The 24,695-nt window shown below is 37.4% G+C and overlaps 1 protein-coding gene across 1 annotated transcript; it reads left to right on the top strand.

Moving 5' to 3' along the window:
• The first annotated feature begins 487 nt into the window (after window positions 1-487).
• HDAC2 (histone deacetylase 2) lies at window positions 488-24,695 on the top strand. The gene is made up of 14 exons (XM_027633841.1): window positions 488-582; window positions 7,780-7,892; window positions 8,220-8,337; window positions 9,261-9,335; window positions 9,641-9,779; window positions 11,693-11,834; window positions 16,148-16,240; window positions 16,342-16,450; window positions 17,885-18,025; window positions 19,800-19,908; window positions 22,019-22,149; window positions 23,034-23,189; window positions 23,932-23,989; window positions 24,189-24,695. The coding sequence occupies exons 1-14, from the start codon at window positions 531-533 to the stop codon at window positions 24,217-24,219; spliced, it is 1,467 nt and encodes a 488-aa protein (XP_027489642.1). The 5' UTR covers window positions 488-530; the 3' UTR covers window positions 24,220-24,695.

Here is a 24,695-nt window from a genome sequence, read left to right as displayed (position 1 = left end):
TGGGGCCGAGCAGGGCCGTGCCCGCCGTTCCCCGGGCGCAGGAGACTCCCGGTTCCCGCTCCCGCCGCAGCCGCCATGTGGGACAGAGTGCCCGCTGCGCGCACGCGCCAGATGGCCCCGCTGGGGGGCGGGGATACACCCCAAACGCCCGCGGGGGACCGTACCACTGAGCACCGTGGGGGTGGACGAGGAAAGAGCCGACTCCAAGAGTTCGCTTATGAGGAATCCTGGTTAGCTTCTTTCCTCAGCTGTGCGTGTGTGTCTACATAAGAGCAGCACGGAGAAGGCGGGGGGAGCCCGTGCTCGCTCTTGTGCGTCCTCTTCGCAACCTTCTGTCCCTCGCCTACCCCCGTCGGCGGCGGATTGGGCGCGCTCCGACAGCGGCCCCTCCCGCCGGCCCGGCCCGCTCCCGCTGCTGGCGGTCCCGGCGCCGCGAGTTCCCGCTCTCCCGCCCCCTCCCACTCTCCGAGCCGGTTCCGCGCTCTCCTCGGCCTCCCGCTCCCTGCCCTCGGCCCCGGCGCGGCAGCCCTATGGCGTACAGTCAGGGCGGTGGCAAGAAGAAAGTCTGCTACTATTACGACGGTGAGCAGGGCCGGCGCGGGAGCGCGTGTGTAGGAGCGGGGGGTGCCCCTCTAATGGCCGCCCGGGGCGGGCTCTGCCCCCGGGCCCCGTCGGCACGGGCGTCCGTTCCCCATCGGGAGGAGGTCCCCCCGTCCCGGCACCGTGGCGGCTGGGGTTCCCCTCCGTGCCCCGCTCCCGAGCCCCGGGGCCGCCGGGCTGGGGGCGGCGGAGGGGGGGCTGCGGGTGTTGGTGCGAGTCGGGAGCTGCCGGGCCTGCCGGGCCCGGTGGTGAGTGCTGTGTGTATTGTTACACACACACACACCCCCCAGAAAAAAAAAAAAAAGGAAAAGTTGAGACACTCCCCTCTATCCTCTGAGCACGGAGGCGTTGGAGTAGCTGCCTTGTCTGGCTCCTCCTCTGCAAAGAAAGTCCAGGCCATGTGTAGCTCCGGCACCTGGTGATTGTTGGGCTGAGGCCTTTCCCTTTCTCTGGCTTTCAGACCGAAGGGTGCGGTGCGGAGGGGCAGGGGGACTCTGCTCCCACCAGTTCCCCAAACTGTGGTCGCATCGGAGCAGAGGTCTGGCTCCCACGAGCTTGCCTTCCTGAAAAACGCAAAAAGTTGTGTGCGTAGGTGTTTAATAGTAGTGAAATTTAAGTTGCTTGCAGGCCTTCTGAATTTGCACGCTTGTCTACTGGGGACACAGGGGGTTGTGATTTGCGTTGCTAGAAACGGCGAAGAAATACGTGAAGCTTGTGCTTGGTTTTTTGCAGCAACTTATTTGAGGTTTTCTCTGGCCAAAGCGGCAAGAACTTTTTGTTTTCTTCTTGAGCTTCAGTTGGTTTATCCCTTTTTGTAAACTCGTTGGTTAGATTAGTTAAGAGATTTTATTTTATTTTTTTTTTAATTGCCTCCTATTGTAACAATTCTGTGCAATGGCATTTGAGACTGATCTTGATAGTAGCCAGGAAACGGAGGTTGAGGATGTTTGGCCATAGGGCTTTGGTGTTTTCACCATTTTGGAAATGAAGATGAGTGGCTAAACCCACTGAGATATCAAAGATGTCTGTTGCTGTAGCAAATCTGCTGTTCTTTAAAAATGGCAGATCTTGTGGGGCCTGTCTTGGCTTTTTTTTTTTTTTTTTTAACCACACTAAAGGAGGCAGAGTGGTGGTTGCCGCCCCCTTCTCTTTGTTGCTAGCTCTGGTTCTTTGTTCCGCCTAAAGGGGAAAGGAGGCCCCTGTTAGGGATAATTTTGGTGAAGCTGGGATCTTGCTTTTCCTAGGGAAGAGGAATCACTTTTCGCCTTGTTGAAAGAAAGACAGCAGTGATAGTTTAGAGGCTTTCTCTCTGCAAATGTTTGCTTTCTTTTTTTTTTTTGTAAGTTTGCTCCTTATTTTTTTTTAATTAAGTCAAGTGGCTATAGTTTACTAGATATTGATATACTCAGTCTTCCTGTGATCCCTGAATTTTGATACTCGATGCTAGGATTAGATTCACATTAACAGCCAAAAAGCTGTGCTAGTGAAGAGAAACTGGAAGAGGAAGAAGTTTGGAGGTGGTAGGATAATGGCAGCTTAAGGCAGTTGAAGTTCATATGTTGCTTGAATATGTAGACTAGGATAAAAGCAGTTAATAATGCAGAGAAAATAGGATCTGTGGTGAAAGTAACTTAAAATAAATGCTTTATATATGACAGAAAGAGCTTTAGAATACTTTTGATGTCTCATTTAATTGCCAAATCCAACAGTTATTTTACATGTCTTTTGGAAACAGAGCTATTAGAAGAAATTTTAGAGTTAATACGTGCAGTAAATATTCCTGATGCTAGTGTGGGGTTCATCTGGCAATTCTGAGTGTTTTGTAACTGTATTGTACCATCAAAGTCATTGAATCACAGCAAAGGGAGTATTTGAAGCCCTAAATAACCCAAAACAAAAAAATGGAAACGTATCTCAAGCACACAACTGAGATAGTGGTGTATCTCTACAGGCATGTCATAACTGAAGTAAAATACCATTTTTTGTCACAATTAGCCCTCCACACATACTTTTACTCTCTTTCTTGCAAAGTATACACTAAAAAGTGTTGAAAAGTTCTAGAAGCATATACCCTTATCTTCTGAGATGCAATAAATTTCTCCATGCTTTTTGTGAAACTCAGTGTAGTTGTCATCTAAGACTGCTTTTTTTAAATTAACCTGGGTGTACTAAGTTTAAAAAGTGCCAAGTTTTCTCAGTGTGTTGCTGTTAACGTTTTTTTGATAGCCTTCATACTGTACTCAGAACGAATAAACTTTAAGTAGACAAAGCTTGATTTCATTACCCACAGTTTACTTGTAGTAGACAGCCAACCACATCCAGTTTCCGGAATCTTCCTTGCTTGTAATGGTGTTCAAGTCAGGAATTTCATTTAAATTTGAGCCAGTATACTACAGGAAGAAGTAAAAATCTACCAATTAAAATACTCTGGTGATCTTATTTGAAGTATTTTTAATACGTGCTTCTAGTCTTAGTATGTGTATGGCCTTAGCTTAGCGAAGTGTGTTCCTCACACTGCCTAGAACCATGCTAGATACGGGAGGATATCATAGCTTTTACTTTAGTCTCTTACCAAGTACCTTCAGGTTGTTGTCACGGTCTTGCAACATTGTGGCTCAGGTAGCTCAGCTCTTCCTAGATAAGTGTATGTATTGTACAGTTGACCATAGCAAGGGACCCAGATGGTCTTTCCAACTCTGTGCTCCTGTACAGCAAAGCACAGTTCTAGAGAATCACGCAGCAACTCACATGGTTACAGTGAGTGAATGTATTTATTCCATGCCAGTGCACTAGCAGTATTGTTTAGATCTCTGCTTGTGCAGAAGTTAATGTGGGTGTTCAAAGGGCTCTACCTTCATGAAAAATTTGAGAGATCTGCATCAGAGTGTGGTTGGTTCCACCCATAAAGACAAGACTAAACCTGTTTTAGTAGGGCAGTATGCTGCTATAGTTGGACATTGTTTAAATAGCATCTCTAGTTAAAGCTTACATCTGCAGATAAAATTAACTTAAACTGAAGTGTTTTCTGGAAATTCATCAATAGTTTGTGCAGTGGCTTCCAAACCAGGTGATGATGTCCATCCTCTGCTCAGGACTCAAAAGTCAGAGCTTTGCTAGTCTTCAGCTGTTGGCTTAATTTTAAAAATAGAATAAAATGCCCAGCCTTTCAGATACTAGTGCAGTAATTTTAGGCCTGTTTGAATAACTGTTTGTTTGATGGTATTTTTTACATTCATCTTTACGTGAGTTTACCTCTTACTATTGCTGAAGTCAATTCAATGTAACTGCTGCTATTAAGATATTTTTTTCCACGTGGTTTCCATTTTCGCAATTACGTTTCTGCTCATAGTGCAGTTCTGAAATACCTCATCATTCATGGCAACTAAAAATAAGCAGCAATGTGGTTGTGTACATAACAGTTTATCTGTTTAAAGTTACGAAGTAGTGTAACTTGCAAGTTGCAAAGTAAAAAACCAAGCATAAATGTCATATCTTGCTTCTATTCAGGCACTTAAACTGCTTTGTAATGGGTAAATTTAGTGGTGTTATTTTTCTGTATATCATAGTAACTGGAGAGACTAATATACTCTTTTGGGCACATAGCAGCACATAGTTGCTCAGTTGTATGTTTTTGGACACAACTAAAGTTCCTTTAGGACATGCAGCCTTTTGTATTTTTCTGTGTTTTAGAATATTATCTGTAGGCCTTGCTAAAGTCTCAGATAGAGAAGTGGGCGTCTAAAACTTATGTTCATCAAAAGAATCAGTTTATTTGTTAGCGCTCTTCATTTGGGCGTGCAAATTGTACGAATTTAGAAACAATTTTTTTTATATATATATATTTGAACTTAGGATTTGACAGTGTATATAACAGTCTTCAGGTGGGTCTTCTGGTCACCTGTTGGTATCATATTTTGCATCAGGTGCTGAACAGTACAGGGCAGTGAACTCATACTAGCATTAAATGGGCACTTGGTTTGTGTCTTTAGTTAAGGACTCAACTTTTCAGAGATTATGTGTTGCTACTTCTCAATGGGAGCCATTTAGCTGACATTTTTACTGATATAAAACAGTAAATTTCAGTCTTCAAAGCCTTGTTGTGAAAGACTAATAGATTTGCAAACTTTCTACATATACTACTTTGCATTTTTTCCCTCCGCTTCCTCATTCAGTTACGTTCTTTTCTTTTGCGCTTACTGTGTGTGCCCACACTGGTAAGTGATATAAATGTGCTCATAACACTTCTGTGTGATTTTTACCTTTGTATTAATAAGTTTAGGGTCAAGTACTCATATTATCTGCAGTAATAGTCTTGTGTGCTTGGCCTCACCGTAACCATTTCTCTTATACAAGCATACCTCAGTCAGAGTTAGGCTGGCACAATGTGCAGAGCTTTTTAGCTCCATTAGTGAGGGCAGTGTCCCATCCTCACACACACTAGCTCTTGGTACACATTGCTTTTGTCCCCAAAATGCCCCAATAAGGCTGTCACATATGAAGACGAGATACATAAATTTCAGGGTCAGTGGATGAAGTGTTTGTACCAGGAAGCCACCTTCTTTTTCAATGGGCAAAGGAGGAGAGACTTTTGACACCTTTGCCTTCATCACAGGATGATGAGTCTAAGATGGGTCCACTTTGTTGTGTGATGTTAGTTGAAAATCAAGGTGCTAATGAAGAAAAAGGAACTTCTTGTGTATCTTTTCCTTCCCCACCCCTGCCTACATAGACATCACTATAGTCCCTTGAAACTTGATGGACTTCTTGTCCATATGTTTGAATTTTTTTTTTTTAATGAGGCTAATGCCAAAACCCTTTTTTGTTGGTGATGTTGAGACCTGAAAGATATAAATGGTATTGTATTGTTTGTTGCTGAAGTGTATTATATTGATATCTATTGCTAGTTGCTACTGCTGGCCTCTAATCTGGAAGGATCAATAAGCTTCTGCCAGATACTCACCCACAGATCTTCTGTTTTATTAAATAAACTCCCATTAAATTTACCAATGTGCCAATTATTTTAAAATTCTCTTTTCTGGTAAAAAATAAAGTGACAGCTAAAAAGTATGCTTAATTTATTGATTTGTTTATTTAAGTGTCTACTGCAGTGTATAGTATATAGAATATGCATAAATTTGAATCTTTTTAGTTGAATAATTGCAGAATATTGAAGGATATGTTGCAATTTTATTTGAGAAACTTGTTAATTTTATTTTTTCTCTATTACATATGGGAAAAGTAGTGGATTCTACATTATACTTAAGATACAAAATAATTCTTAATTATCTACTTTCCTGTCCATCAGCATTCTGACTAAAATGTCAGTAAGGACTATATAAGCTGAAGTAGTTAAAAATGAAGTGACCTGTAAAAAAACCCATTCCTTAAGCCACAAATGCATTTGGAATGAAGTTTCCTCAAAAGCATCATATTATTTATAGTCACTATAGTCTTAAAAATTTCAATTTAAACTCTTACTAGCTTGAAGGTTTTTTTTAAATCTGGAACTTAACTTCAAAAAACAAAGTAGAGCTAGTGAATTGTTGGGTTTCATCTTCTAGGCATTAGTTTCAAAGAACCGTGATAGATTTTTCCTAAACACTAAATATAAAAGGTATTCTTTCATAAAATGCTTGAAAATGTTTTTAGCAGAAGGAAGGAGTTTGTTAATATTCTTAATACCTTTTGCTCTTGATCTGCATGTGACCAAACCTTCAGGTTTGCAATAAGTACCTGCAGACTCCAGGTTTTAATAACTAACAGAAAGTGCTAACCTTCTACTTACGTATCCAGGTTAGAAGGTCCAAGCTCTTCCAAGTTTTTCATGCTGAGACTTGGTGTTTCTATTGTTATGGGATGGCAAAGAGCTAGGTGTTGAGGGGTTGTTTTTCCAAATACCTCCTTGTTATGTTACATTAGGTTATATCTGTTTTCTTAAGTATTCTTACTCTCCTTGTCACTTTGAAAACTGAAAACTTGAAGGATTTTAGAATGCTTTGAGACTTATAATCTTACTGTAATATTTGTTTTTCTTGGTAGCTGATGATGCTACCTTAAGCTGACATTTACCCTTCCTCCACAAAGCTCATACTGAAGAGGTGAAACTAAAACTGTTTTTGTGGTAGTGCTTCTTCTTGCCTCTGACTGACAAAATTTGTAAAATAGTATGACTTTGTGAAAATAGTGTTTCTTTTGTTCCCAGTGGACAAGGCAGAGCATGTTGAAGGATGTGAAAGAAAAGTAAAAAGTTAAAGAAGGTAAAGTTCAGTAATCCTATTGGGAAATTTGGTCAAAAAGAAGAGAGGTGCTGTTGTGAAGAGATGTTATAGAATTCTGCAGCTAAAAACCATTGACAATTGGACATAATTTTTAGGCTCATTTACATTTCCGGAAACCATTCTGTTTAAAATGGTTCATGTCTCAGGAATATCAGTGCTCAAAATTGGGTTGTCTGTGTTCTAACATTACCCAAGCTTGGAAGAAAACTTATTACTAGCCCATGAGAGCAGACATTCTTTTCTTGGAAATGAGTGTCAAATTTGTTTTTTTAATTGTGTGTCTAGTTGCTCTTCAATTTGATAGAGCCAGGATAATCTGGATTACAAGGTTCTTGTTAAACTACTGTGGATCTCTAGCAGCAGGTGTCTGGGGAATATTTGTGCATGTGGTTGCCACAATGGATCTGAAGCTGACTTCTGGAATGTTAACTGCTAGTATTAGTAGTTCAGGACAGGCTGAGGATCTTAAAATCAGCTCCTGCAAAATGGTAGGTTTTACTACAGCCTCTGTTGTGGCATTATGTGGCAATGTCATCAGTAGTTTCTACTTCCTTGTTAATTCCAGTTCTGTTTCCCATTATTTATTCTTCAGTTCTGGCCCATTATTGGGCCAGAACGTCACTCTTGATTTGAAACCATGTCTTGTAGTCTTTGCTCTCTCACTACTGTCTGCTTGTAGTGAAAATGTTAGATTCAGGCTCTTTTTCACCTTCTCTTTCTTGTTTCTGACATACAACAGTTTGTTTTCCTTGTGGCCTTTTTGAAATAGACTGTACTCCCTTTATGGGGTTTGTTTGTTTTCTGGAATCGTACCTGTTTACTTATCTTCTGAGAATGATTCTTCTAAGTGGCAATGAAAACTTGTAATATGAATAGCTATTCTTCTGTGTAATATTGACAGGTGATATTGGAAACTATTACTATGGACAAGGGCATCCAATGAAACCCCACAGGATCCGAATGACCCATAACTTGCTGCTAAACTATGGCTTATACAGAAAAATGGAAATTTATGTAAGTATAAGCAATAGAATATCCATTGAAGTGTTTTTAGTTATTTTTAAAGATCTTGAAGTATTGTCAGACAAATGAGGGAGGTGAAAGTGGAAACAGAGAATACTTAGTGTATTCAGAGCTCTTTTACTTAAAAGTGAAGCAGTATTTAATGAAGTTGTATATTCACAACAGAGTAGCCCTTGCTTTTTGTAAAACAGCACTCTGTCACTTCACTGTTTTCATTTCAAAGTGGGTGAGATTTCTTTCAAATTACCTGTCTTAGCCAATTGTTAGCTGATTTTGCGGAGCGCTCTGATTATTTCTTTAATTTGTTCTTGTTATCAGCGACCCCACAAAGCAACTGCTGAGGAAATGACCAAGTACCATAGTGATGAATATATCAAATTTCTCCGATCAATAAGGCCTGACAATATGTCTGAGTACAGCAAGCAAATGCAGAGATGTAAGTGTCAACATTAGGCTAAATCTATGTGCGTGTGCTTTGATGGTTAGCATTGTTTAAAGCTCAATATTCACCAATACAGAAGTTAGAGAAATACTCTTAACAAGAATAACATATACCTGCCTTTAGCTGTGCTATTTTGGACTTTTCCATTAAAACCAACCATCTTGGAAAAAATGTTCTTTAAGCATATGTAAGAATTTTTGCCTCTCCTCTCACAGGATGTATTCTAGATGTGAAATACTACTACTAATAATAAGGCTTAATGCATAACTTAAACTTTATGTGTGAGCTGTTTAGGAAAGTACCTTAAAATCTTTCTGAAAACAAATGGCTTTTAGAATAGTAGAGAAGTAAAAATTAATGTGTTAAAATGTGTTTAAGTCAAGAAAAGAAGTTATTAATTTCTCTTGAAGGGAGCTAGTAAGAATTGTACATTTTTCACTGTTCACTCTTTCTGTTAATTTATTTTTCTAATTATAGGAATAGGCTCAAAGTGCTGTTAGGAATGCAGTTTGACAACTATTATCAATTTTAAAGGCAGTATTGTAACCTCTTTATGATGCTTTTTTGTCAGCAAATTATTTTTCTAAGTAATTGTGCATTTCTTAACATGACCTATGTTAATCAACACTTCTTCAAAAATCTAAAAATCATCGAACTTCTTGTTAATGAGTAGACAAATCTTCCCACAGAAACTAAAAAGAATTAAAGAAAAAAAAAGAAAAAAGAAGATAGTTTGAAGTCATCTTATACTATAAAGATTCTGTATTGCTTTCAGTGTTTGAAATTTAGCCTGGCAAATGAAGTGGGGTGGGGGGTAAGTAGTTAAAATGCTGAATGAACTATGCATCTGTGTTATCCATGTATATATCAATGCTGTTGGAATGGTGTTTTGAAAAAGTAATACATTTCTTACACAGTTAATGTTGGAGAAGATTGTCCTGTATTTGATGGCCTGTTTGAGTTTTGTCAGCTGTCAACTGGAGGCTCTGTTGGTAAGTCTAGGTTGTTTGCCAGCTCTTTTGTAGCTTTAGTAGGTTTATGTCAGCAACTTAAAGTTTTGATAGCGTATTTAAAACTGAAGCAAGTGTAAGGGTTTTTTAATATATTTATATATTATTTATAATATATCAGTTACAGACTGTAAAATGAGATATATTAAGTATCTCAGTGTTGATAGGAAATCAGTTCTAAGATCAGTTTATTAAAAAACCAAAATATTATTTCATGTATCAGATTTAAAGGCCATCAGAAATTTCTGACTCCCTTTTCTTTCATTCTTCTGTGTGTCTTTTTACAGCTGGGGCAGTAAAATTAAACAGACAACAAACAGACATGGCTGTCAATTGGGCTGGAGGACTTCACCATGCCAAGAAATCGGAGGCATCTGGTTTCTGTTATGTCAATGATATTGTGCTTGCCATCCTTGAGTTACTGAAGTAAGTTTGTGATGGGAACAAGGTAAAATTATAGAAAGTGTCAAATTTAAGTATTTAAATGTTTGAAGATATGGATTGTAGTTATTTCAGTGAGTTTTCATAGCCCATGTTAAACTTCTACAGTTTCAATTAAGAAGACTCCAATCTCTGCCTGGTTTGGCTTCATCAAGATGTTCAAACTTAAATACAGGCAAGCTGAAAAGTTAACTAGTAGGAGATAGGTTAAAAACAGATATTTAGAAATAATTCTTTATGCAGAGGATAGTGAACTTCTGGAACTTGTTGCCACAGGAGGCTTAAGGAAGCAGACAGCGACAAGGTTCAAAAGGGATTAAACGTAATCATGGACAAGAGATCTGCAAATGGATGTTAAAGATCCAAGCAACAGTGCACCATGTAAAACACCATGTGCTGTAAGTCTAGATGGTGGGGAAGTACTAGAGCAGCAGAATTCAGAAAATGGATAGGCTTACTTGCTTTCTGTAAATATTAATCTACTCAGGGGGACAGAATAGTGGGCTAGATGGATCACTACCCTGACCCCTTAGGGCAGTCATTGTGCTCATAATCTTACATCCATGTGGTTTCACAATATGCCTGCTTGTTTCCTATCACTTGAGTTGTTTCTAACCAAACAGGAATGTTCAGGGTAGATCGTGCACTGAGCTTTCCTGGATTATTACATGAATTAATGTGGCTGTTATGAATAAATAGTGAAATAACAGCTGTGCTTTTGTGACTGCAAAATAAAAAATGAGGAGTAATGAAAAAGTGATCGTATAATTAACTCCAAGCAGTAATGTTTCACTAAAATTCCAAATCCTGAATGTTGCTTTTACCACTTCAGAAGACTGTATCCCTTCTAATAACACATAAATCTCATTTATTAGAATAAATATTCTAGGTATTTGATTCTTGTGAATGGAACAGCTGAGTTTGCTGGTGAGGAATGGGGGAAGCAACTGTAATCTGGAAGTTTAGAGATGGAAAAGGTTTCTAAAGAGACTAAAAAAGTAGTTAATATTAACATATTAAGACATACTTTTTAATGTGCAGCACATATTCAGGAACTATCTCTACAGTCTATGAAAAGTGATATGATTTTCTGTGGTCCAGTCCTGAATTTTTGTTAGCTTAATGTGAATGTGAAGGAAGGAATCTTGCAAATAGTTACAGGTTATATAACCATAGGAGACTGTCTCCAAAATTATGGCTGCTCAGACTCATATTCTGCACAAAGCATGATGAAAATGCATCTTCTGATGTTGACAGACTTTGTTCTTTATTAAAAAACATAGAGTTTAAGGGCTGATACTGTTTTTAGTACTGTAAGGCTTCAAACCACTGGTTTCTTTATCCATCCCAAATGACCTGAAACTTGCAGTATTTAAGGAAATACTAAACAGTAGTGTAATACATTTTTGCAAATAGAAAGTGTGATACACTCGAAAGTAAGAATGTCCCTATCTTTACAAGCTGGAGAGGTGAAGAAGAAAAGTCAATGAAAAACAAGTATTTAATTTATTTTTGGGGGGCTTATGGAACACAGACTGTTGATAATTATTGACAAGGAAGAAAGAAATGTCATGTGAAAGGGGTGAATTCAGCAGATGTGAACAACGAATGCTATGAGCAGAAGCACAAGGTACAGCTTCTACAGAGAGAGATGAGTTGGGGTAAATACTAGATACATTACTTATTTTGATTAAGATAAACTTAATAATGCTGCTATTCAAACTGAACTGAGAATTCTGAGAGCATATGATTGCCTCAACCAAAATCATCAACATGATTGTAATCTTGGATTTTAATGTCTGGTTGTGGGTTTTTTCACTAGTTTTTTTTCTTTTTCAGTATCAGTCTTTTATAAATATAAGAGATAATGATGATTTCTCATGTTATTTTCTTCCTAGGTATCACCAAAGAGTGTTGTATATTGATATTGATATCCATCATGGTGATGGTGTTGAAGAAGCATTTTATACCACAGATCGTGTCATGACAGTATCATTCCATAAGTATGGAGAATATTTTCCAGGCACTGGAGACCTTAGGGTAAGGTTAAACATGAAATTTCATTGATGATAAATTCTCTCTTACTCTCTTCCTTGTCGACACTGTTTTAGCACTAGGCTACAATAACTATGTCCAATAATGGTATACAGCAGTAAGTTTTCAGAAAATATTTTGGTCTAGAGTGATAGATTTGTTAAGGAATCCTAGGAAAAATAATACAGGATAGTGGGGACTTCTAAGTGTAATCAGCACCTTAATTTCTGGATAAATTGGCTGAAATTTTTTGTTCAAATATCGTTAGTTTAATGCACTCAGATTTTGGAGATGTTTCTAAGAAGACAGTCTGGTATATTTATAATTATCTATACATTTCAGTTCTGCATCTACAGTGAAAAGTAGCTGTTTGGGGATCACATGCCTTCAAAACTTATTTCAGATTTTAGAATAACACATTTCACACCTTTAATAGTCACAAAGCTTCAGTTGCAATTTAAATGTGCTGTGTTCTATTTGCCTAGTAATATGAGTTGGCTCATTTTTGGAATATTTCTTATGTCATGAAGTTTGTTTTGAATTCTCATGATGCTCACTACCTAAGAACTTCAGCATGCCCCACAAGCAGTTATGTAGTGAACATTGTAGCAGCCTGAGGGAGGGAGCATTTGCCTGTGAAGAATTATCATTTGAGCTGTTGTAGAATCTCTGGCAAAGCTGAGAATGGAAACCCAATTTTCCTGGCCTCATATTAATTTTTAGTCATTCCTCATAGTAGACTTTTATCTATTAGAAGAGGAAATTGTTTTACTTCACAACTTGAAAGAGTATTTCAAGTATTAGGATTAATATATTCCTAGCTTCAAACTCATAAATTAAACCTCTTTTATCAGAGGTATTCTCAGGATAAGTTGCACCTCTGGTGTTAGGAACTTTGCACATCAGTTTATACACAGAGTTAGAAACTTTTTTTTAAAAATTGTAAGCAGTTTTGAAAAGTTGGCCTACAAAAATGGTGTGCTGGAAACAATTCACTGTTTTTCTACTATCTTTAAATTGATTCATGAGATACAAATGTTTGTGTTTTGGCTAACACTCCTGAAATGTGTGCTTTCCAGTGTGCTGATTGTACCCAGAGGACACAGGAGTAAGTGAAAGTTGAGCTTTAACCCAGTGGGATGCTAAGCATTCATTTCAGTGTGGTTGTTGGAGCTGAATGTTATTATGGCTGTTAGATTCTGTTAAACTGTGTTCTAAATTGATTTCAGTAGAAATCAGGTTAGAGTTTTTATCTGTGTGGTTTAACTTGACTGGCCACAAGGTGGTAGTGGTGCTTCAAACAAAAGGCAACTCAGACCAGGATGTTTATCATGACAAGCTGTTGTTGCTGAATTTGGCTAGATTTTTTTTTTTTTTTTTGAAGGGCTAGATATGTTGGCTTTTTAGAAGCAGCACTTCCCGTTGACAGAGAAGTTTATGGACTCTTCACCTCACCACACCCAGAACAAAGAATTTAAAGATAACACAGTTGAAATAAATAGAAGAATATTGTATGTTATTGGGGTTTTTTATTTTTTGGCACAGTGTCAGTGACAAACAGTACCTCAGGCATGGTAACTTTTATTCTGCGCTACTAGTATTTTGAAATTATTGTTTTCTGCATATGGTCTTTAGCAGGCTTTATTGCAATAATTATATCCCCATAGGAAAAAAAATAGCTTTTCCCGATGTCCAGAGCTTGAAAAGCAAATAGAACTAAAGGGAGAACTATTTCTCTGAAAAGTCAGTATTCCTTCTGGAGGCCAGTATTGTGCTGCTTGCTTCTACCTAACTTGATCTGCCATTGGTGGTTATTTTTATCAACTTTAACAGCCAAATCTTAAGTTTCTTTTGGTCGGTAGCATGTTTCCCAGCTTGTTTCTGTCATTCTTTAGTTGATCTAGATTGCTGATCAGGATACACTTATTTGATTCAGTTACATTGTGTCTCAGATAATAATTTTGTAATTGCTACTCCATCAGCGTAGCTGAATCTCAGTGAGATTTTCTAGTTCATCAGCATTCATCCATTTTCTACTGAAGGTATTGTTCAGTCTAAACTTCCAGTGTCCTTAGTAAGTTATTTGACCTTGTACACATCTTAGACCATAACACTAATTTTGTCATTTATATACATGGACGGATAAGTTGCTTTGCACAGAGGCCCAGGTCAAATGAGTCAGTTTGATCTGTAGGTGAATGGGAAGCTACCAGAATGCTATATTGTTTCTTTAGTCTTTATATCCAGCGCAAGTATCAGTTACAGAAAACATCTGTTGAGTAGCTCAAGCAACTACTCTGTTTAGTGGGAAATAGTCTGAACATTTGACTTTGCTGTGTTTTAGGATAAGATCAATTTAATGATTTCTTTTTTTTTAATCTATAAAGCAAGGCAAGAGGAGAAATAACCCCATGAACAGGTTAGGGGTTGACCTGCTGGAAAGCAGCTCTGTGGACCTGAGGTCCAGGTGGACAAGTTAACCCTGATCCAGCAGTGTGCCCTTGTGGCCAAGAAAGCCAATGGTGTCCTGTAGTGCATCAGGAAGAATGTGACCCAGCAGGTCAAGGGAAGTGATCCTTCCTCTTCTACTGAGCCCTGTACAGACCACATCTGGAGTACTGTGTCCAGTTCTGGGCTCTGCAGTACAAGAGAGACATGGAACTCCTGGAGTGGGTCCAGTGGAGGTCAACAAAGATGATGGAAGGACTGGAGGATCTCTCTTATGAGGAAAGGTTAACAGAGTTGACTCTCTTTATCCTGGACAAAAGACAACTGAGAGAGGACCTCATCAATCTCAAGGGCAGGTGTCAAAAGGATGGGACCTGCCTCTTTTCAGTAGTGCTCAGTGAATGAATAAGAGGCAGTGGTCACAAACAGAAACACTTTGAGGGTGACAAGAACACTCTAGTAGTCAAAGAAAGTTATTGAGTCTCCTGGATATACTGAAAACCCATCTGGGTGTGATCCTGTGAAACCTGCGTTATCAGGGGGTTGGGCTAGATGAGTTCCAGAGGTCTCATTGTCCGACCCTGACATTCTGTGATTCTGTGATCACCTCCGAAAATTCAACATCTTAAAGCCTAGATCATTCACTTTGGGAGACTGTGGATAATTTATGCTTCAAATCATCCAGAGTTGCGTTCAGCAGGGGTCTTCAGTGTCACTAGTCTTGCAATACTGTATGAAATATGAATGGTGTTCTGGTGGCAAAGAAAGTCAACTGTTAGCCCTGTGTTTATGTTTCACTGGGCCATTTGTTGCCCTCCCCATGTCCATCTGTTTCCCCTCACTCACTCCAGTTAAAAATATTTACTGGAAGTGACACTTTACTGATGCATTTACTGCTAAGGATGTGTTGTTCAGGAAGAGGGAAAAAGTCCATGACTCTTACAGTAGGTAGCGTTGAGAAGTTTAGTATTTGTATTGCTGGGTTATCCTACATGTGACTTGTAGCTTTTCAAGGATATTGGACCTGAAATGCAGATCTTTCTGCAGAGCCGCTGTTTGATAATAGTTTACAGTCATACTGAACAGATCAATTCTCACTGTCTGCTCCACTACACCTTTATTAGTGGCAGAAAACTGCTCTGTAGACTAGAGCAGTTTTCTGTCACCAAGACAGACTTCTTTCTGTCTTGGTGATGAAATAAAGGGAAGAAATGCAAATGTGGGTCAAGCAGAGATCTTTGTGTGGATGGATTCGGGGTGTATTCACTTGATTATTTTTTTTGCAAAGAACTTTTTCTCTTAATGCATAGGTTATCTAGGAAAACTGGTAGGATAAACTACTGAGGTTCCTGTCTTGACACCTGATGCAACTGAGAATAATCTACTTTTTTGTTTGTTTCTTTAAAAAGTCTCAGTTTCTTCAAGGGCACCTGTAAGTGGCCTCAGTTTGATTTTTCTTCATTCCCTTATGCTGCAGCTGCTTCCTCATCTTATGTTTGGGGCAAAATAATATGGTTTTAAAAACCTCTTTAAGTCCAAATCTTCTATACAACACTGAAAACATGCTTATCACGTTTCTCTTCTTGGTTTTCATACTTGCTTTTGCTTAACTATTTTTACCAGAGTAAACAGTTACTATTTGTCTTTTTGTCTTAAATCCTTGAATTAAAAAAATGAGTGTGTTTTTCCTATTTTAGGCTTAGTGTATAACTCCTGCGCTCCAAAATGGTTTTATGGGAAAACATGAACCAAGTAAACTTTGCCTTTTATTCCTCACAGATATGTATAATGATAGCTCAGCAGACTTGTGTAGATTTTTTCCATGATAGCATTCTGTGTTTGTATTAAAGTATTGTCATCTTTGCATATAGGACATTGGTGCCGGAAAAGGCAAATACTATGCTGTCAACTTTCCAATGAGGGATGGTATAGATGATGAATCATATGGGCAAATATTCAAACCAGTGAGTACTTTTTTTTTGGTTTTAATCTCTCTGCAGAGATGCTAGTTTAATTTTATTTTCGTAATGTCAGTTAATGACTTGCTATTTTATATCAATTGTAGATTATATCCAAAGTAATGGAGATGTACCAGCCCAGTGCTGTAGTATTACAGTGTGGAGCAGATTCACTGTCTGGTGACAGGCTGGGATGCTTTAATCTTACTGTTAAAGGTAAACAGAAAAGTGTCTGTTTGTCGTCTGTAACTTTTTACTTATTAGAAACCTCTACCCCTTATACTGTTTTTTCGAGACACTTGCATGATGAGGACTGGAGTCACAAAGATTTTGTTCATTAATGTGATTAATCACCTCTTTCTTTGCTATACAGGGGTGGCCAAAAGAAACCCAGAAGTTGCCTCTTTCTTTCTGTCCATCTAAAAAAGTTAAGAAGCTTGGTTTTCCATGTGCTTCCTAGCCACTCAAGTGATTCCCTTTCTTCTATGTACAGGCTTTCTATAGCTTTAAAGCAGCATCCTGGAATGACAGGACAACAGTCGTCTGCAACGCAGACAGTGATGGGCAAATAATAAAACTAGTTAGTAGTCCACTTAGACTACAGATGTTAAACATCAAACACCTTGTTGGGTGTAAAATAGGTATTACTGAAACGAGAAGACTCTCTGCATTGTTAAATTTATAGTGGTGTTTGTTATACTGAGCAAAATGTTTACATTAATTTTTATTAATTTTCATAGAATTACTGTATTTTAGGATTACTTAAATTTCTATCCAAAATTGTGATTCTCAAAATTGGGATAAGATGTTAATTTAGGAAATAGCATAAATGTTACTGTTATTATTATAATTATTATTATTATTTACTTAAGTGACAAAACGTTAAATGTATGTTGAACTTTTGCTAAGCCTTGAATCCAGCCTATTGGAATCATTCATTTTCTGGATTTTCTTGTTTTTATGGGGTTTCTTTAATGAGACAATTAGAGTTTTGTAGGCAACAAAATGCAGTATAGTATCTGTTGGGTCTGCAGTGTTTCAGGGTTCTTTTCTTGATTTGCACCAGGTGGCAAAGCTACTTCAGTTGCCCATACAGCTCAGATTTTTTTCCATCTTACATATCTTGGAAACCAAGAGAGCTGCTGCCTCCTACAGATGCCTTTCAGTATGCTGTATCTCCCCGGAGTGTGTACTGTCTTGGCACCAGTTCACTCTGTAAGCAAGACTTAGCAACCTCTAATACAGGTTCAAATTTAGAAGTAGAAAGGACCAAGTACTGATTTTGTTTTCCCTTTTTCCCCCATTGCATTTGATTGAGAGATTGTCCCTAGATTTGTCATTGTGTATGACATGAGTTATGAAAAGACAAAACACTGAACATTCTAAGATCGTTTCAGAGCAACAACAGACCATCATGCATCTCTGAAGACTGGGGTGGATGATGTTCGTTGTGTTTTGTACATTTCTCATCTGTAGGTCTTGACTTCTTGTGAGGTCGTGCTTAGCTCTAGGGGGAGACAGTTCTGTTTGAATCAATTCAGTCCTTACTTGTTGAGTGTGACTGCATATGTCTGATTAAATAGTTCATTATATATTTTTCTGTTCAATAGCTATTTTGCATATATTGTCAACTCCCTTTTTGCTTGACAGGTCATGCTAAATGTGTGGAAGTTGTAAAGACTTTTAACTTGCCGTTGCTGATGTTAGGAGGAGGAGGGTATACAATTCGTAATGTTGCTCGATGCTGGACGTATGAAACTGCTGTTGCCTTAGATTGTGAAATTCCTAATGGTAAATATTAATATTCAAATTAATATTTTATTAAGAAATAATCATGGGAGATTTTAAGTGAACAGATAGCAGATATGTCTGTAGACAGCTCTAATGCATCAGTTTAGAATAAACTATTAGAAAGTTACTGTTAGGATTTAGCTAATAAATTTTCAGTATCTTATACACTAAATAAACATAAGTATTTCGGGCTTTTTTATGCCTTAGCAAGAGCTTTAAGTGAGTGGATCATTTTTTGAAAATTCGAAATGTAAAACTTACGGAACCTTACTTGTAAGTATTTCTAGTATGAATATCATCAGTATGATAGAATATATACTGCTGCAACATGGACATGGTATTCATAAAAAATTAGCAAGTATGCAAATGTCTGCTTTACGTAGTAAAACTACTGTTTCTTCATTGTATCTGACTTAAAAGTAGCTGTGAAAGTATATGGACTTTCACTCTTCCATTTCACTCAATTTTGGCTACACAAGCTATCTAAAAAAATTTAAAACCAGTAATTTTTCTGAGGAAGATCCCCAAAGATCCTGCGCTCACTTTGCTTCTGGCCAGATATGCTCTTGGACACGTTTTTGGAATACCTTTTATATAAAATTGCTATTTGGGCTGGTTTGTTGCACATCAGTCACTGGCATTTTCCATGATGGATCTCAGCTTTTGCTGATAAACTTCTGCTATTCATGTATCACTTGGTAGATTCAGTGTTTCTGTCCATTGAGTGGAATGCTGTTGTCATTGAGAAAAGATTATTTGGACTGTGCCTTTCAAGATATATATTTTCCATCTTTCTTGTCAACATATATTCTTTGTCAGTCAAAGCTTTTGATGAGAAAGTAGTATTTCCTTATCTTGGGATTTTTTTCTTCCATTAGCATGCTCCTTTCAATTAATTATATATGTGCATATAAAGTTTTTTGGATTTTTTTTTTAACGTTCCTGTAAACTTTTTGTGTCACTGTTATCTTTAATCTGTTCTGAGAAATAGAAGTGCGTTTCTAAATGTTGCAATAGCAACTTAATCTTCCCGTGTGCTTTCTGTCCACCTAACAAGATCTCTTATCCTGTAATAATCATAGATGAAGAAAGATAAAGGTTTCAATTAAAAATGGATTTCAGTGTCATATTTCTTAAGGGTTCTATGGGGTTTTTTAGATTTCTCTTAATTTATCTGGAAAGATACAGTCATATTCAATATAAAATACTACTCTTGTCCTGGCTATCAAGTCTTCGTCACCTTCATTTTGGTGATTCAGTGTTCCACTCAGGGGACCATTATCTGTGAAAATATTAAAAGTGGGTTAAGGGAGAAAACCAACAGACATGGGTAGCACTGTACAGCCCTTACCAAGGATATTGAATTAGCTGTGATCTTCAACCTAGTAATGGGTATTAAAAGTTTTACTGAAAGAATATTTTGAATTGTTCACTCAAACCTTTCAAACTGGACTAATTTTGAAAGCAGCTACAAGAAATCGTCAGTTGATCTTCTTTCCTGCAGAAGTAGCATTTTTAATTATTTTATCAAATTTATTACTTATGTTGTTCTAATGTGTGATTACAGGAGATCTTTCACTTTGTGTTTTACCAGCAAATTTAAGTTCATTGAATAATATAGAGGGAAAACACTGAACAGTTCAGGTAATGCTCAAGTATTGCTTACCTGAATGCTTCAACTGTGATAGTTCTCTAAGTAAAACTCTGTCAAATCTACTGTTGTATTTAAAATCTTTTTTGGATCACAAAGTTGTCTTGTTTTTTTGGTTTATAGAATTGCCATATAACGACTACTTTGAATATTTTGGGCCAGACTTCAAGCTTCATATTAGTCCTTCAAATATGACTAATCAGAATACACCAGAATATATGGAGAAGATCAAGTAAGTAATGATTATCTTACCTATCAGGTAGGTCATGTGGATCATGCTTCTCCAGTAGTTTAATTGTTAGGCAGTTTCGAAAACTGAATGCCTTTCTCTGTTGCACACTAAAAATAAGTACTGAATAGATTTGACATGTTTTTCATTTCTGTCAAAAGAGGGGTTTTTTGGAACTCTCTTCCTACAACAGTATGTATGCTTATGAAGTCCTATGACTATAAATATGAAAATTTATGACCCAGCTTGGATTTTTACTTTTTCCAACAACTAAAAAGATGACCATTTTACTTGAGTTTCCATTTTAATTTTTTAGAAAGTTTATCCTGCCAGGAAGGAAGCTGGTGTGCCGTGATGATTAAGATTTCTAATTCTCAGCCCTGTATCTAAACGTGAACTGAGACTGTCACTCTTTGTAGCTGTCAGCTATAAAAATAAAACGTCATATGTGAGCTTGAACATCCAAAACTGTGGAAAGACAATGATATGTGTGCAGGCAGTTAAATGACTGTGGGTTGACAAATCCACAAGGTTTGAGCAGTGCTCATTGCCAAGCTACGACGGGTATGTGTTTTTAACCAGTGCCACTTTTGATACTCCTCACATCTTGAAGTTTTGATTGGAAACAAATATTTTACTTCAGGGATGGAGTAATGAATATGTACAATTGATTCTGTACTGACCTGACAGAAGATTAATTGGTTAGCCTAAAGTACTCTTTGCTTACCATGGTTTGTCCTTGCTCTGGGTTTAAAAAAATAAACCGCCATCCCTGCTGCAAGTTTTAACAGGCTGTTAACAGTGCACAGGAATTCTTTTGGTTACCAAAAATAGATGAATAAAGATGTGAAATTACCTGTATAAGTTTGCCGGTACTACTATAACTTTTAAACTCTCAAATTGCAAAATTCACCAAAGTGGTTAAAATACTAATTTTTGAAGTGATTGGTGAATAGACTGTGATGGGTATTCATAGCACAAATATATAAATCTCTATCAAATAAAAGGGTTTTTAGTAATGTGCAAGGGCGAAGGGAAAGCACACTTATTTTTCACTAGTATAACTGTACAGAATTTCTCTGTGGTAATGTAGTACTCCAGCTGGTGATCTGCCAGGCTCTTTGCTGTATGTTTAACATTGTTGAGCCTTTGTGGTACGAGTAGTCTGCAAAACTTGCTGCTGCATCCCTGGGTACAGATTGTATCTCTGTCAATAGAAAACACACAATCTCACATTCTTATACTAGCACCCACAAGGTCACTGACCCCTCATTTCAGAGGACTCTCCTTCAGTTTGTTGTGTGCTTTCATAGAGACCTGGCTTTACAGAGCTCCCTGGATTGGTGAAACTACTGTGCCAGGTCATGTGATTTAAACAGAGGCAAAGACTGTAAAGATTCCAAAAAAGCACTAGTTGCCTCTTAGCTCTTCAAATTCTGCAGAAAGATACTGACATAATTGTTGCAAATGCTGATATTTGATGCTTGCCAAACCTTGCTTTCTACTTGCACTTTGGAATGATAATTTTGAGTCCCAAGAGAAGCCAACTATCTTTCCTGCTCCTGCACATGGTGCTTGGAATGTGATGTCCACACATCAGGTTGCTTAGGCAGGACAGAACTTCTCTCTGTTCTCCCTAAAACAGACAGTAAGGAATCTTATCCAAATGGGTTACTTTTGACTCTGATGTCATTGCTGCACACAGCTGAGAAGTCATCATGCTTCAAGTGTCTTGACTTTCTTTCTAAGAAACTAGAAGGTAGTTTATTATCCAAGTTGATACTCTAGCTGATTATAAACAGAGAAATACTGTTGCCAGTTCAGCACAAGTGGTGGCACTTGTGCTGACCCTGTGGGGAATTGAAGGTTGAATTAAAATAAGTATTTGAAAAGTACAAAGACAATGATATTTAAGTACACTGAGGACACTAATGATCTCATAGGGATGGAAATCTTTCTGAACTTGGCATGACATTTTTTTTAAATTGAAAAATGAAACTGACTCTAAAGCGAAGCAGGTTAAATTTGAATGAAGAGTTTCCAGAACTTAATACAAAATTCAAGGAAATGTTACTTCTGTGAAGTAATAACTTTTCTTGTCTGTTACTTGCAGGCAACGCTTATTTGAGAATTTGCGTATGTTACCCCATGCACCTGGTGTACAGATGCAGGCCATTCCTGAAGATGCTGTTCATGAAGACAGTGGAGATGAGGATGGAGAAGATCCAGACAAACGCATTTCTAGTAAGAAATACCATTTCATGATAGAACATGTCGAAATATAGTAATTTTAGATTTAATTGTTCAGAACCTTAGGCGTAGCAATGCGCAGTATTGGAAGACTGGCAGTTTTGTTTCCTACATGAAACATTTTGCTACTAGTCTGCTAGTCTTGGTGGTTTTAAGGTGGTGTCTGTCTGCAAATCTGAACCTGCTGAAGTGCCTAACGAAGCAGTGGAAGAGCATGTCTTTATACATCTTATAAAACAGTCTGGCAGTTTCAAACCTATAATAGATACTTCAGAAATCTCAATGAATTTTAACGAAAGAAATACAGTACTTTTTTGTGAATACCAAAAGACAGAAGCTATGTCCCCCTCTGATGTAAAGTGACATATAGTGTTTAAGGAAAAAACCCTTTTATTTCCTTTTTTGATATGAGACCTTTTTCCACACTTGCAACACTACCCTTCACTTTGTTACCATAACCTTTCTATGGACTTTGAGTTGTTCTTCAGCCATAGCCAAGGATTTTCTGCTACATTTAACCTTTTTTGATGGTGATTGGAATAATTCTATAACTTCTTATTGGTGCTCTGTCCATTTTCTGAACTGTTGAAACCATAATGTTTTCTCCTGCCATTTAGTTTTCAGGGTTTGAAGTTTATTTGATACATGTTAAAATATTCCCCACTCTCACCCTGTGTCTCTGTAAAGCTATTTTCTGGAAAATATTGTTGAGAGACCCAGAGTATCTTGAAAAATAGTGTTTTAATCCATAATATAGTTCATCAGCATTAAATTACTGTAGTATATTATTACTCATTCTTAATTTGGTAGGTTTTTTTTAATTAGGGCTGTTGTGGTTGGACTTTATGATTAATTATTATCATAAATCCAAATCCTAGTTCGAGCATCTGATAAGCGCATAGCCTGTGATGAAGAATTTTCAGATTCTGAAGATGAAGGAGAAGGCGGACGACGAAATGTTGCAGATCATAAGAAAGGAGCAAAGAAAGCCAGGATAGAGGAAGACAAAAAAGAGACTGAGGACAAAAAAGCAGGTAGGACTCTGATGTGATTTCATCCTGTACTTAGAACTGCAAATGTCAGTCCTACCAGGAGACAGATTTTTTTATCTGTTAACGGTTGATTAGCTGTTGAGATGATATATTTTTTCCATCATATTTAAGGCCTCTATTTTAAATTAATCAGTTTCAAGATACAACTATTCACACTAGAATAGTGTTTTCAGACAAGGGATATTGCTCCTTCTCCACAAGCTTGAAATCTTAGAGCCAGGGATCTCTATTGCTCAATGAAAATAGAGATAAGAAGGATTCTCACTTTAAATATGTTGGACGAAGTGTTTGTTCCTGTTTGTGTTTGTGGGGTGAGCCAACTAATTTTCTCTGAAACAGAAGCTGGATAGAGTTCTAGGGACAGTTTAATTCCAAGGACTCTTGATTTTTCGAAGAACAGGATACATCTTAAAGTTACAACTCTACCACAAAGAGCTCATGAGAACTCCGGGTCTTATTACTGCATGCTGTCATTATGGCCAGTCAAGAGAGACCTTTCCTTGAGGCATTTTGAGTCACTTGGCATTGTGCCCAGATCCCTCCTTTGGAGGGATGTATTTAACACTGTATGTTAATATGTAACTAGTGACTTCTTTTAAAAGCTAATTCCCTCTGGCTAGAATTATATACAAAAAAACCCAACTTTGGTCATGCTGTATACTTCTTAAGTATTTTAAGGCTTTCTTGCATCTTTTGGTATATTTAAAATCTTGTGATTTTTCAGATGTTAAGGAGGAGGATAAAGCCAAGGACAGCAGTGGTGAAAAGACAGACGCCAAAGGGTAAACACTAATTAATGAATGACGTAATCTTTTTGAAGAGTGTTTATTAATTAAATCCATACTTTATAATATTTTAAATTCTGTAGCGATCACTTTAAGTTCCTCATAATACTAAATATTTTAGAATGATGACTTCTAATTCAAAATTGCATTTCTAAAAAAGTAAACAACTTAACAGTTTATTTTTGCCTTTGTACAGAGCAAAATCAGAACAGCTCAGCAACCCTTGAACAAAAGATAGCCTCTCATCAGTTGCAGAACATAATACCAGAGTTGGAGAATACCTAAAAGGAGAAAAGTTTTTGTATGAAGAGAGACTGCTGATTTCATTTTGTACTATTTGGCATGGACTGTATTTATTTTCAAATGGCTTTGTTCTGTTTTTTGGCAAGTTGTATTGTGAGTTTTCTAATTATGAGGCAGAAATTCCTTTCTTCACCATGCTTTATGTAATAGTATTTAAAAATGGATGTGAGTTATTATGTTAAATGTCTAAACTGATCTATTAAAGTAATTTGCCTTTCCTGAGCTGATTTTACCTTTTTTGTAATTTTATCTTTATTAAAAAAAAAAAAATTGGACTTGATTGTCTTTTGTCAGTCATTGAACTACAATAAGGAAAAACTCTACTTAATTAAGCAGACTTGTACTTATCTATGAGTACCTAGTGAATATAAATGGACAGGTGGTGAACATGCAAGTTGAA

This window comes from Corapipo altera, unplaced genomic scaffold (assembly GCF_003945725.1).
Source record: "Corapipo altera isolate COAL_440 unplaced genomic scaffold, ASM394572v1 2b, whole genome shotgun sequence".
Lineage (NCBI taxonomy): Eukaryota > Metazoa > Chordata > Aves > Passeriformes > Pipridae > Corapipo > Corapipo altera.
Note: the sequence above shows the minus strand (reverse complement) of the source record. Positions and strands in the feature narration are given on the sequence as shown.